General features: G+C 45.0%; 1 protein-coding gene across 2 annotated transcripts in view; it reads left to right on the top strand.

The window, feature by feature from the left end:
- Nucleotides 1-217: 217 nt before the first annotated feature.
- Nucleotides 218-14,121, top strand: part of Smo (smoothened, frizzled class receptor) — a 22,449-nt gene continuing 8,545 nt past the window's right edge. The window contains exon 1 of one of the 2 annotated variants that reach the window (XM_020160371.2): nucleotides 218-1,071. In XM_020160371.2, coding sequence (XP_020015960.1) covers nucleotides 732-1,071 — 340 coding nt within the window. In that variant the 5' untranslated portion in view covers nucleotides 218-731. Of the gene's footprint in view, nucleotides 1,072-1,131; nucleotides 13,634-14,121 lie in introns of those variants that run through there. The other variant, XM_074063416.1, reaches the window with a different exon arrangement.

Genomic DNA, 14,121 nt, shown 5'->3' with positions numbered 1-14,121 from the left:
AGCTCTGGGCCACAACCTTCACCCATCTCTTGCTCACGGCGAGGGACGCCGGGGGTCATCAGATGCCTCCAGCTCCGGGCCCTCGGGGCGCCCGGGCCGCCAGGCTCGCGCGCTCCTCCTCTCCAGCTTCTCCTCCTCCTCCTGTCCTCGCCCAGTCCCTCCCCCCGTCGGCGGAGGGGGGCCGGGCTTGGCTCCGCGAGGCCCGTGCATTCCTGAGAGCAGGGCCAGCTAGAGCAACAAAGGAGCCGGGGAGTCGGCGGGGAGAGCTCGGGGGGCTCCTGCGCGCTCGCGCGGAGGTGGCGGCTGGGCCGCGGACCGGCGCGGGGGCGGAGCCGGGGACGATCGCCCGCACCCGGGGCCGGCGCCAGGCCTCCACCACTAGGGCCAGAGGGTGGTTTTAATGGTGGAATATGGAATAGGACTGGGGATCGGAGGTTCAGGGGACTCCCGGGGCTGAAGACAACTTCGATTGCCAGGCAAGGGAGTGGGAAGCGGTCCACCCTGGCCCGGGCCTCCGCCGCCCAACATGGGCCGCGGGTTCCAAAGTTTGCAAAGTTGGGCGCCGAGGAGCCGGGACGCGCGGAGCGTCCGGGAAAAGCCGGCCTCAGACTCGCAGGGCGCCCAGGTCGCCTGAGTCGCCTCCGCGGCCCCCAGGGTTGTGTGTGTGGCCTGGGGGGCTCCGGGGAGCGGGCGGGGGCGCCGGGGCTTCTGCTGAGTTGGCGACTTTGGCCATGGCCGCTGCCTGCCCTGCGCGGGGGCCGGAGCTGCGGCTCCTGGGGCCGCTGCTGCTGTTGCTGCTGATGGTGATGGGGGGCCCGGGCCGGGGGGCGGCCTTGAGCGGGAACGCGACCGGGCCTGGGCCGCGTAGCGGTGGCGGGAGCGCCAGGAGGAGCGCGGCGGTGACCGGCCCTCCGCCGCTACTGAGCCACTGTGGCCGGGCCGCCCCCTGCGAGCCTCTGCGCTACAATGTGTGCCTGGGCTCGGCGCTGCCCTACGGGGCCACCTCCACGCTGCTGGCCGGGGACTCGGACTCGCAGGAGGAGGCGCACGGCAAGCTCGTGCTCTGGTCCGGTAAGTGCGCGCGAGCTGGGTCTGGGGGGCTCAAGGGGGTGACTTGGGGACGCTGTTGGAAAGAATAGGCTGAGACCCCGAGCGCAGGGGCCGCACCCGGGAGAGTAGGAGGACCTATCTGCAACTTTGGGGACAGGTTACCTGCAGGAGGGGACTCCTCTTGATGGGGAAGGGAAGGCGAGGAACTCGGTCCATCACAAAGGCCTGAGCAGGGAGGGTGAGAAAAGAATTGAGATGGGGATGAGGCGCCTGTGAGGTGGGGGCTCTGAGCCACAGGAAAGGACATTTTCTTTTTGGGAGAGGAGATGCTCGTTCTACTTTGGAATCAGGGACCACGAGGTTAAGGTAGCGTTCAGACCTTGGAGAGAAAAAAAGGGAAGGAGGGAGGTAGAAGGGATTTAGAGATTTGGAGGGAGAAGGTGGGGGCAAATTTGCGAAGTTGTGAAGGAAACCCTCTGGTGATGAATAATTAAAACTAGCCGGAGCTATCTGGAAATCTTGATGTAGGAGATTTGGAGATTTGGTAATCTGGAGACCTGCCATTTTTGTCTTGCTTTCATAGATTTCACAGTTTTTCATCTGAAAAATGGGTAACTCCATCCACACTGCGTTAAGAAGGAAGGAGACAATTGTAACAGTTGTTTGTGTGTTCTTGGGAAAGTAGGCCCTCAGGCGGATCAGGACTGTGGAGAAACACTTGAGTCTGGGATGTTGACAGCCTGTGGATGCTTCCACGGTGGCTGGAGGTGCCGGAAACTCTCTCCTTGGGATAGGATTTGTGGCCTGAAAGCTGCAGACTGAACCCAAGCAGGTCCTTCTTATCCCTGCAGAGTGTATTATCTTCCCACTTGTCACTCTTCTGGACTGGTGCCCTGAAGGGTGCTGGGGAAGGGAACTGACCTAGCAATCCTTTGCTTCCAGTTGGCATGATTTAAACACTAGCCTTGATTGAAAATGGAAAGAAAATCAGGAGCAGACCTGAGAGCTTCCTTCTTCTGACAGTCCTGAGGTGTCCCTTGTTTTAGCTCTTGCACTGGGGCTGGTGAGGACCCTAGTGGCCACAGTGTAAGTGGGCTGCCTGTCTGTCAAGTGAACTACTAAAATTCTCAGCTTTTGTTGAGTGTTGATTGGACAACGCTATAAGGTTCCTGGATTGGTGCAGATGCTGGAGGAGGAACTTGGAGGGTGGTACCCATGAGGTGGCACTTCATCCTATGTGGGGACCAGGTTCTAAAGTCAGCACATAAGACAGAAGCCGTGTATAACTAACAGTGGCTTTGAAAAATCCACAAATCGCTGTAACGTAAGCTCTGTATGATTTTGCATATCCACTTTTTAGGATATGTGTTTGCTAAAATGTATGATATATACTAGCGTACGGCACATACGGATAGGTATACATAAGAAATGCAATTGTAATCTTTCGAGTACCTTACATAAGAAATACTGAATGAATAAAAGAGGAACACATGAGAACGATTAAGCAAGGGTTCTTTGAGCATTACCTTCAATAAGACTTGTGTTTAGGGAGTCATCTGTGGATGTAGCTCCATGGTACAGCGCTTGCCTAGCATGCGTGAGACCCTGGGTTTGATCCCCAATACAGCAAAAAGAAGCCAGCTGCATGGAAAATTCCAATCTCTTGGCACTGGAATCTCAATGCCAAGTTCGGAGTCAGTTCGGAGGTGTTGAGGCCATGAAAAAATAGTCTCTCTTTTTCTCTGTTTATTTGCGGGGGCCCATGCTTGAATTTTCCTGAGTGTGTGAAGCTCCCCTCTTAGTCACCATCAGATCAAGGAGGAAGGGAATGGACCTCTTGCCAGCCCTCACTCCTGAGGGATCTGCTGGCCTGGCAGAGGGGTTTTGGCAGGAGAGCACATGAGTTAGAACCATCTGCTGGATGTGCAGGTTTGAACCTCACCGAGCTGATGGAGCGGGGGCCTGTGGAGGCACAAGCACGAAGCCCACTCTGGGCTCTTCTTTGCTGCCACCTCCTTCTTCCCCCAGCTCAGTCCTATTCCCTTGTGTGTTTGGTGCACTCTCTGCTTTGGTCAGAAGCAAGTGTGGGCACCAGCTGAGTCAGTAAGTAGGTGAGGAGGACAAACCCGGGAATCATAGCCAGGCCTTCAGCTGGAGCCCCTGGCTAGTGGTTTGTCTTGTCCTGAGTCAGTACTATGGATTTGGTGTTGACATGGCCAGTGTCACTTGGCTTTTGCAGAGTGTTTTTGTGGATGAAGGGTGAAGATAATCTAAGCTATCTTCACCTGAAAACTTTTGATCGTGGAGACTGGTCTTCATTTTTTTTTTTTTTTTTTCAGAGCCTGAGTGCTGAGTACGCAGCCATCCACTGATGCATTCAATCATGAATTGAGGGCTGGCTATATGTTATATCTTGGGATGGGTTCCAAGGCATTTAAAGGTGAGGGATATAGCCATGATCACTCTGACATCAAGAGGAAGACAAATGGGCTGGCGGAGTGGCTCAAATGGTAGAGCATCAGCCTAGCAACTGTGAGGCCCTGAGTTCAAACTCCAATACCACCCCTTACAATTAGGCAGGCAATAGTGATACCTGTGAAAAGTACTGTGAGATAGTAGGTGTGAAAAGAACCCAGAGGGCTTTGAGGAGCAAGGGAGGATCCCCAGAGGAGTTGACATTTAATCCATGACTTGAGAAATAGATGGATTTGAGCAAGGATGACCAAGGGAAGGTTGGGGAAAGGAGAAGAGGGATAGGATGAGGAAACCGCATGTACAAGGGTTTAGAGGTGAGAGGGTGTGGTACTTAGAAGTGGATCAAAACTGTGAGGAGTAGAATTGTAAGAGAAAAGACATAGAGAAGTAGAAAGTAAAGGGATTCACATCTCGTATTAAGTTTGGATGCTATCAGAAAGGAGCCATTGAAGGCTTTTAAGCAAGGGAGAGATGTAATCATATTTACATTGTAGAACCATCTCTTTGGCTGTATGATGAAGCCAGCCAAGTGGGGAAAGCCTGGAGCCTGGTTGCTCAATCAGGTCATGGTTGAAGTAGTTTAGGTGGGGGTGATGGCAGTCAAGACTGGAGTAACAGGATGGAGGGTTGGGCAGATCCCAGAGTGTCAGAGGTAACCTTGCTGGATGTGGGCACGAATGAGCAGGAGGACCAAGGTGTCAGGCTTGTGTAGACGGTGGTGCTGTTCCTCTCTACTAGGATAGAGAATGGTAGTGGAGGGGCAGGTTTAGGAAGAAAGCGTGGGCTTGGTTTTGACTGTGTGAATTACAGGCGCTCACTGGGTATCTACATAGAGATCCTCAGCAGATTTTGACATAGGAGTTGCTATAAAGAGGTGGTCACTGATGCTTCCTTGGCCCAGATTGCTGAGACTTTGGAAGGATGCCATGAGTGAGGCAGGTTGATCGCTCAGGTTGGTTCAATTTCTAGGTCTAGGTAGAACTCAGGTCTCACCTATATTTTTCATCTCTCTGGATTTGTAAGCTTCTTTAGTCACTTAGCATCTCTCCCCATGACAGCTGGAAATGGCCCCTCCCAGGAATTCCAAGCTGACCAGACAAACATAACGTCCAGGTCATGGTCTACCTTAGGCCAAATCTGGTTTAATAAACGGAGCAAGAAAGCAAGAACGAGAGGCCTCAGCTGGCGAGGGAACAGGTCCCTGAGAGCCAGCATGTAGCCTGACCACTGCTGTGCCGTGTACGTGGGTGTGTGGCCCCATCGCCCAGCTGGGCACAGCCAGGAGGAAAAAGACAGAAAAGCTGGGAGGAATTTCTTATTTGCCTCTTAGACCTCAAGTTGAGAGGTGAGAGCAGAAGTGTTGTGATGGTAGGTAATTTACAGGGAATATCAGGAAGAATTTCCTGAGAGCTGTTTCCAAGCCTGGCCCTGGCTGGCAGATGATCAGAATCAGTTTTTGAAATATAGGGAAAGTATAAAAGTACAGAAAAATACCCACAGGTCCAAGTTTTTTTTTTTTTTTTTTTTTGGGTGGGACTGGAGTTTAAACTCAGAGCTGTACTTGCAAAGCAGGTGCTGTGCTGTTTGAACCACACCTCCAATCTATCAATCTGTTATTTTGGAGATGGAGTCTCAAGAGCTATTTGCTTGGGCTGGCCTCGAACCTCGATCCTACCAATCTCAGTCTCCCAAGTAGCTAGGATTATAGGCGTGAGCCACTGGCATCTGGCTGAGTATTGGATTTTTGAACTCAGGGATTTGGCTTGCTAGGCAGGCACTCTATTATTGAGCCATGCCTCAGCCCATCAACTTTTCATTTTTTGCTTCACATTTTTAACCTTTTGTGGAGTACACTAGATATATAGAAAGGTACATAAAACACAAAAGGTACTGGATAAGGTGATAATGAAGTGACAACTGCGTCAAGAATTTGGCTAGTCACACCCCTCTCCCTCCTGTAGGGGGAGCCACTGTCCTGATGGTTTTGGTAGTCATTTCATTTTTCTCTGTATTGTTTTGCCACCTAGTTTTGAAATCTCTAAACAGTATAGTTCAGTTGTGCATGTTTTTGAACTTCACAGAAATGGAATCATACTGTATGTATTCTTTCTTGTCTTGCTTTTCTTTTCTTGCATTTTTTTTCTGATGCTGGGTATGAAACCTAGGGCCTTATTGTGTGCTAGGGAAGTGCTCTACCATTGAGCTGCCTCTGACTCCCATGTCTTGCTTCTTTTACACTGTTTGGTAAGATTCTTCCATGTTATTGAAACTCTTTTTCATTGCTGAGTAGTATTCTATTATAAGAACATACTGCAATTTGTTTACCCATTTTGGTTGTTGTTAAATAGTTAAGTTGTTGCCAATTTTTGCCCACTTTGAATAATACTGATATGAGTGTTCTTTTGTGTATATCCTGGTGCACCAGGTACTACCTTTTTAAGGAGTGGAATTGGTAGATAATAGGGCATGCATACCTTTAACTTATTGAAACTGTTTTTCAGTCATTGTACCAATCTACACTCTCAGTAACCTTGTGGGAAGTCATCATTGGTTACATGATTGATCCCTGGCTCTTGGTTTATCAGCCTTTTAGCTTTTTGTCAATCTAGTGGATATGTTGTGGCTTTATTTATTTATTTGTTTTAATTAGGTGCTGGGGCTCAAACCCAGGGCCTCACACATGCTATGCAAGAACCTCTGAGCCCCAGTTGTTCTCATTTGCCTTTCCTTGATTAGTAGTAAGGGTAAGCATCTTTGCAAATGTTTACTGACAATTCAGATTTCTTTTGAGAAGTATCTGCTCAAATTATTGGCCTATTTTTCTCTAGAGCTGCCTATCATTTTTGTTAGATGAGTGGGAGTTCTTTATATATGTTAGATATGAGCTCTTGATTGGTTGTGTGTGTTAAAAATATTTTCCTTTTGTGGCTTACCTTTGCATACTTTGTGTCTTCTGTTGGACAGAATTTCTGAGCTTTAATGTAGTCATTTATCAACCATTTTATGATTAATGTTTATTTGTGTCATGTTTAGAAAAACTTTTTCCTGCCCCAAAATCATGAATTTTTTCCCTTATGTTATAGATTTTCTAGTCATTTTTAGGCATATAATTTACCTGCAGTTGATTTTTGCAAAACTCCAGTTTCATATATATCGTCTCGACATCATTTTTTAAAAAGAATGTTTCTTCTCCTCCATCCTCCTTTAAACAAATGCATAGTTTTTTATGGCATCTTTGTTCTGTACCTATGTCTATTTGTCTATCACCTGCCAGCATCATTTTAATTATCATATATTCATAGTAAGTAGCGTTCTTCACCTTCTTTGAACCATAGGCCTCTTAGGCAGCTGGTAAACCCTAAATACTCCTCCTTTGGATTTTTTTTTTTTTTTTGGTGGGACTGGGGTTTGAACTCAGGGCTTCATGCTTGCAAAGCATAAAGTGCTCTACCACTTGAGCCACACCTCCAGTCCTAAGCACTCCTTCTGAACATAGTATTTTAAAGCTCATAAAGTAAACATGTGGGATTTTAAAAAGCATAGTACCATATGTCTAGAATACGTAAGGAACTCTAAAAACTCAATAGTCAGAAAACAACCCAATTAAAAAAGAAAATAGATCCAAATGGTTCTCAAAAGAAGACGTACAAATAGACAAAAAATACATGAAAAGAATGCCTGACATCACTAGTCACCAGGGAACTGCAGCTCAAAACAGTGAGGCATCAATCACCTCACCCCAGTGAGGAGGGCTAATATTGAAAAAGGTAAAGGAAAAAGGGCTGGTGAGGATGTGTAGAAAAGGGAACCTTTCCATACTGTTGGAGGGAGATTATTAATAAGCCGTTATGGAAAACAGTATGGCGCTCCTGAAAACGTTAAAAATAGCAGTACTATGTGAGCCAGCAGTTCCACTGCTATGTATACATCCAAAGAAAATGTAATCAGTGTGTTGAAGAGAAGACATGCGCACTGTTCAGTGCAGCACCATTCACACTTGGAGACAACCCAGGTGTCCATCAGCTGATGAATGGATTAACAAAACATGGTATACAGATGCACAATGGAATACTATTCAACTGTAAAAAAGAATCAAATTCTGTCATTTGCAACATGGATGGGACTGGTGATCATTGTGTGAAGTGAAGTAAGTCAGGCACAGAAAGACACGAACTGCATGATCTCACTCAGCTCTCACACAAGTTGAGGATAGCATGGTGGCTACCAGACCGGGGATGGGAAGGCGAGGGAGGGATGGGAAAGAGTTGATCAGTGGGTATTAAGTGACAGGAGCAAGAAACTCTAGGGTATTATTGCATAGTATGGAGGGTGTAAGTAACAGCACCTTACTGTACATTTCAAAAAGCTAGAAGAAAGGATTTTTTTGTTTGTTTTTGGCAGTACTAGGATTTGAACTCAGGGCCTCACCCTTGCTAGGCAGGCACTCTACTACTTGAGCCACTCCACCAGCTCAAGAAGAAAGGATTTTGAAAGTTTTTCCACAAAGAAATGTTAAATGTTTGAGGGAATGAGTTTGTTTAACTTGATTTAAACGTTATACAGTATACACAGTGTAGCAAGCATCACTGATATGCCCATTAAAATTAAAATGTACAAGTTTTAGCTGGGTATGTTTTCACAGTTTATAATTCCAGCTACTCATGAGATAGAGGTAGGAGAATCCAGTTGAGGCAGACCCTCTCTAAAAAACAAACAAAAACCAAAAGAATAGGTGCATGACTCAAGTGGTAGAGTCCTTGCAAGGCTCTGAGTTCAATCCCCAGTACTGGCAAAAACAAAACAAAACAAAAAACAACCTTGGTGTGTGTGTGTGTGTGTGTGTGTGTGTGTGTGTGTGTCTCAGTTAAAAATTTTAAAAAATAAATAAGATATATAGGATCATAAAGGAAATGAGTTATAAATGGCTGGAGTAGCTCAGTGGTAGAGTGCGTGCCAATGTGTGAGGCCCTGGGTTCCACTGTCAGCACTAAGAAAAAAAAAAGAAAGTTATCAAATATAAAGAAACAGCTTGTGATCTACTGCACGTGTGTTTTATTAACACATCCCTAGTGCAGGGGTAATAACTACTGTAATGTCCAAGTGGTAATGAACAATATTTTGTCAACATTTTGAAATTTCTGAACAAAACTGGTTGATTCCATTGTGATCAAGCCAAGAGTACTTTAATGTACTGTGATATGTCATTTACATTCATAGTTGAGGGGGGCTGGCAGAATGGCTCAAGTGATAGAGCACCCACCTAGCAAGTGTGAGGCCCTGAGTTCAAACCCTAGTACAGCCCCTCCAAAAAAAGTCCACAAGTTTTTGCTGGGCACTGGTGGCTCATGCCTATAATCTTAGCTACTCAGGAGGCAGAGATCAGGAATCACAGTTCAAAGTTAGCCGAGGCAAATAGCTTGAGAGAGACCTTATCTCAAAAAAACCCACGTGAAAAAAGGCTGTTAGAGTGGCTTATGGCCCTGAGTTCAAACACCATTACCAAGAAAAAAAAAAAAAAGTTGAAGGGAGGGCTAAATTTTAGTTAGGTGTGACTTTTTTCCATCCAAGTTTATTGGCTTCTGAGTTGTGTCCAAAACTCCTTGGAGAACCACAAGCTAAGAGCCTCTACTTCATAGTAAACAGTTTCTGGTGAAGAATCTTAGCTTGTCTGTCTTTGGTGGGACTGGGATTTGAACTCAGGGCTTTGAGCTTACAAAGCAGGAGCTCTACAGCTTGAGCCACACCTATAGTCTATTTTGCTCTGATTATTTTGGAGATGGGGGATTCTCTTGAACTATTTGCCTAGGCTGGTCTCAAACCTTGATCCTCTAGTTCTCAGCTTCTTAAGTAGCTAGGATTACAAGTGTGAGCCACTGGTGCCTGGTGTGAGCTATTCTTTTTTTTTTTTCTCTTTATTAAAACATTGCAATTACTCTTTTTTTCTTTTTAAGTGTAGTGCTGGGGTTTGAACTTATGGCCTCACTGCTTGCTAGGCAGCCGCTCTACCACTTGAGCCATTCTACCAGCGTGAACTATTCTTGATCCTTTGTGTTTTAATACAAAAATACTTCTTGGCATTGCATTGAATGTATAGATTAATTTGAAATTTGTAGAAAAGCTCCCTTTGCAATACTGACTTCTAAACTGAAAAATTATGTATTTCTAGTTAGAGCTTTCATTTTTTTCAACATTGTTTATGGTTTTCTACATAGAGTCTTTAAATATTAGATTCATTACTAGGTACTTTTTCTTTTGAGACAGTGTCCTCATTATATTGCTGGTCCTGAACTTGTTATGTAACCCAGATCAACCTCAAAGTCATGATCCTCCTGCCTCAGCCCCAGAGTGCTGGAATTACATGCGCAGCTAGTGCTTGATATATTCTTGATGCTTTTGTAAATGGCACCTTTAACATGCATTCTACTTCCTGTTTCTTGCTGGCATATAGAAATATGTGTGGCTTTCAATTTAGCAAACTTGCGAGATTTACTCTATTCACAGTCATTTCACTTGTGAATGACAACTTCCCTATCTTCTTTTTCAAGATGTCTACTTTTCATTTATCTAGTAACAGCATCCTTCATTCTTTCTGGATCCCTCCTCTCACCATTGAGTGTGATGTTTGGTATAGGTTTCTTATAGGTAGTTGCACTTCAGCAGATTAAGAGTTTTCCTCTTGTCCTATTCTTTTTATCATGGACGAATGTTTAATTTTCTCTGTGTGTATGTGTGTGTGTGTGAGAGAGAAAGAGAGAGAGAGAGAGAGAGAGAGAGAATAAGGCTTGCTCACTCATGGCTGTTGTCTGATGAGTTGATGAACTATCCAATTTTTTTTTTTAATCCAGCACATTTGTTTGACCTTAGATAGGATTCTTTTTTTTTTCTGAATAGCAAATATAATTTATTTTGCCTGTTTATTAGAAAGTACAATTTTTAAGCTATAAAACAAATAGAGAAAGCTGCACAAGTTATAAGGTACTATCTTCCCGACTTCTAACACCATACATTAGATTTGTTGGCTTTTTTTTCATTACTGGGGTTAGAACTCAGGGCCTCATGCTTGCTAGGCAGACATTCTACCACTTGAGCCACTCCACCAGCCCCGTTTTGTGTTGGATATTTTTGAGATGGGATCTCTTAGACTATTTGTCCAGGCTGACCTCAAACTAAGATCCTCCTGATCTCTGCCTCCTGAGTAGGTAGGATTACAGGCGTGGGACACTGGCACCTGGCTATATATTTCTTTATTTTGTTTTTAAGTTTAATTGCTTTTAAGAAATGGTGGTACGTACACATGGAATAAAATTTTAAAGGAACAAGTTAAGTCCTACTTGTAGCTACCCATTACTCCTCAGAGGCAACACCAACACTGGTTTTTCTGGGTCCTTTTAGAGCTACCTGATATATGTCCAGATGTAGATGTGACTGTAGCTTCTCCTCCGTCCCCTAAAGGTACCATGCTCTAGGGACTCTTCTCCACTCAGCTGTGTCTATTTAGCAATGTATATTTGGGCTTCATTGTATTTTAGTGCATATAGTTCATCTCCGAGTACTGTATTGGGGGTGTGTGTGTGTGCGTGTGTGCGTGTGTGTGTGCTGCGCTCCCAGCCCCTGATGCATGTTATTTATTATTAGCTGATCTCCTGGGTGGAATTGGACTGAAGCTGTTTCCACTCTCGCTGTTACACACAACACTGTGAAGACTAATCTTCTCTTTTATCTTTAGTGAAGTGGAATTGCGAGTGTACAATCTTGATAGATACCGCTTAGTGAGTTCCACAGGGGTTTACTAATTTTTATTCCTACCTGGCAAGTAAGCGTCAGCTTTTCTGCACCCTCTTGACCATACAGTATTTTCAGTCGTTTTCATCTTTGTCAGTCTAAAGGTTTATCTCATTATGGGCTTACTTTGCATTTATCTTGTAAAGAGTGAGGCCTAGCGTCTCTGCATCTTTTTAAAGGCCGTTTGTGTGTTCTCTGTGTGAGCTGGTCTATCGGCCTGTTGCCCACAGTTGTACAGGATTATGCATTTCTTAGTGAGCTGGAAGAGCTTTGTGCAGTAAGGAAAGCGGCTCTTTACTGTGTATGAATGAGAAATCTCTTCTCTCAGTGCGTTGCTGTTCTTCTGAGTTTGTTTGTTACCTTACTGAAATTACCTATTTTTCTGAATTATTTTCTTAAAATCCCTTATTTCATAGTTTTTCTGTTTTGTGTCATGCTTCCGTCCTTGGCACCAGTGGCTCACTTCTGTAATCCTAGCTACTCAGGAGGCAGAGATCAGGAGGATCAGGTTCGAAGCCAACCAGGGCAAACAGTTCGTGAGACTCTATTTCAAAAACACCTACCACAAAAAAGGCTGGTGGAGTGGCTCAAGGTGTAGGCCCTGAGTTCAAACCCCAGTACTGCAAAAAAGTAAACGAAAAAAGAAAACACTTCTATCTTTTCTCTTTCTAGTGTTTTAATTTTTTAAAAGATTGTAGGTTTTTTTTATCCACCTAGAATTTTTGTTTATGCAAGAAAGGGGGAAGAACCCAGCTTATTTTCTCCTCAATTGTCTTTAAGATTAATACTCTATCAATTGGAGAATTTATTTCTTAATTTGTTTTTGTGGTTGTGGCATTGAACTCAAGGCTTGCAGTGTGCTAAGCAAGCGCTCTACACTTGAGCCACGCCCCCAGCCCTTTTGTTTGTATTTTGTTTCTGAGACAGGGTCTGAACTGGCCTTGAATTTAAGATTCTCCTGACTCCACAGTGGCTAGGATTACAGATGTGTGCCTGCAATTTACACCCAGCTGGGAATTTATCTTTAAAGTATAAAACAGAATATTTAAAATGAAAATAACAGGAAAAACAATATCACAAAATCCAAAAAATAACAACACATTTGTATTGGTTAACTTCTGGGTACTCCTCTAGAATTTACATTTGACTTCAGAAAGCTTTTCCCCTGCCCCATTTTAAATGTATTATTTAATAAACTTTCAGTAAAATTCACATTTTGTTTTTTACAAGTTTAGTTTTGTGCGTTTACTTTTGTTTTTTTTGTAGTCCTGGGGCTTGAACTCAGGGCCTCCACCTTCAGCCGCTCAGCTAGCCCTCGTTTTCTGAAGGGTTTTTTGAGATAGGGTCTCATTTTCCCGGGCTGGCTTTGAATCGAGATCCTCCTGATCTCTGCTCCTGAATAGCTAGGATTACAGGCGTGAGCTACCGGCATTTGGCTGGTTTTGTGAGTTTAGACAAATGCATAGAGTTGTGTCACTGGCCACCATATTCAACATACAGAACAATCTGTATGTACCCGTGTACAGACAGCCCTGACTTACGGTGGTTCAACTTAAATAGCTTTTCGTCCTAAGGATGGTGCAAAAGTGACATGCATTCAACAGAAATCGTACTTCCAGTTTTGAATTTGGAAGGCTAGTGAATGTGGTCCAGCCCTCTCTTCAGATGCTGGGTAGGACCGTGATCTGCAGCTCCTGTATCACACTAAGAAATACAACATGCTACAGCAAGCTGTGTTGCTAAGCCAGGATGCTCAGTACTTGAGGTGTCTTAAGTGCATTTTCCACTTAAGATATTTTCATCTCGTGATGGATTGATGGGACAGCACCCATCCTGGAGTAGACTCAGAGTTGTGAGGCCTGAGACTGGGCCTCACGATAGTAATAATAGTCTTTCCCGAGTGCTTATTACTGAATAGGCGTTGTGCTGGGCACATTCAATGCACCATCTCAGAACAAGAGTTCTGCAATATAAATCTATCACCCCCATTTTACAGATAAGGAGACTGAGGCTAGAGGTAGAGGTTTAGTACTTTTGCCCACGGTCACATAGCCAGGAAATGGTGGAGCCACGATTTGGACCGAGGCAGGCTAATTGCAGTGCCCATTTTCCTTATCACTCTGTTGCCTTCCCCATAAAAGAATGGTTCCTTGTCTCCTCAATTCCCAGCCTGACAGTGTGACAGTCTCCCATCTTTGCTCTCACATTCTCAGAGGATTCTCCTAATACATCTTCTCACTTGGGATAGAGGGGTTCCTTGAAGCAGGTATGATTCTGGAGGAACCATGGGGACAGAAAGCAGAGAGCGCCCGGCTACTGGGATAAGGTAGGGTAGAGGCCTGGACTGGGGTGGGTGTGTTGGGAGACCTTTGTGCATTTCCCTCTGCTGACACCATCTTTCCTCCCTCTGCACTGAATGGAGCCTCCTCTTTCTCTCCACCTGATCTCCTGTTTCCTCCTCTGCCTTTGGAGTTCCTGACTTCTCTGACTACCTGTTCTTAAGCCCTCATCTCCTCTCTCTCTACCTCAGCTTGGTAAGAGGAGCAAGGGTTCCGGGGGTTGGGCAAGGGGAAACATATCCTGCTTCTAATGAATGGACCTGGGAAGGGCGTGGTGTCCCACAGCCCTTCTGTTCCTGGAAGAGAGAGGCCTGTAGAGGGATTAAAAACACCCTCACCCCCACTCAGTCAGGCACTACCACTCCCTAGCCGGGAATTTGGAAATGGCAGCTGTTTTGAAGTCTATCATTGAGTGATAGTGGGCATACACGCTAGTGTACAAATCACACTTTTGATTTTCCCAAGGTGAATGTGC

Source organism: Castor canadensis, chromosome 2 (assembly GCF_047511655.1).
Source record: "Castor canadensis chromosome 2, mCasCan1.hap1v2, whole genome shotgun sequence".
NCBI lineage: Eukaryota > Metazoa > Chordata > Mammalia > Rodentia > Castoridae > Castor > Castor canadensis.
This window is presented reverse-complemented; position numbering and strand designations above follow the sequence as displayed.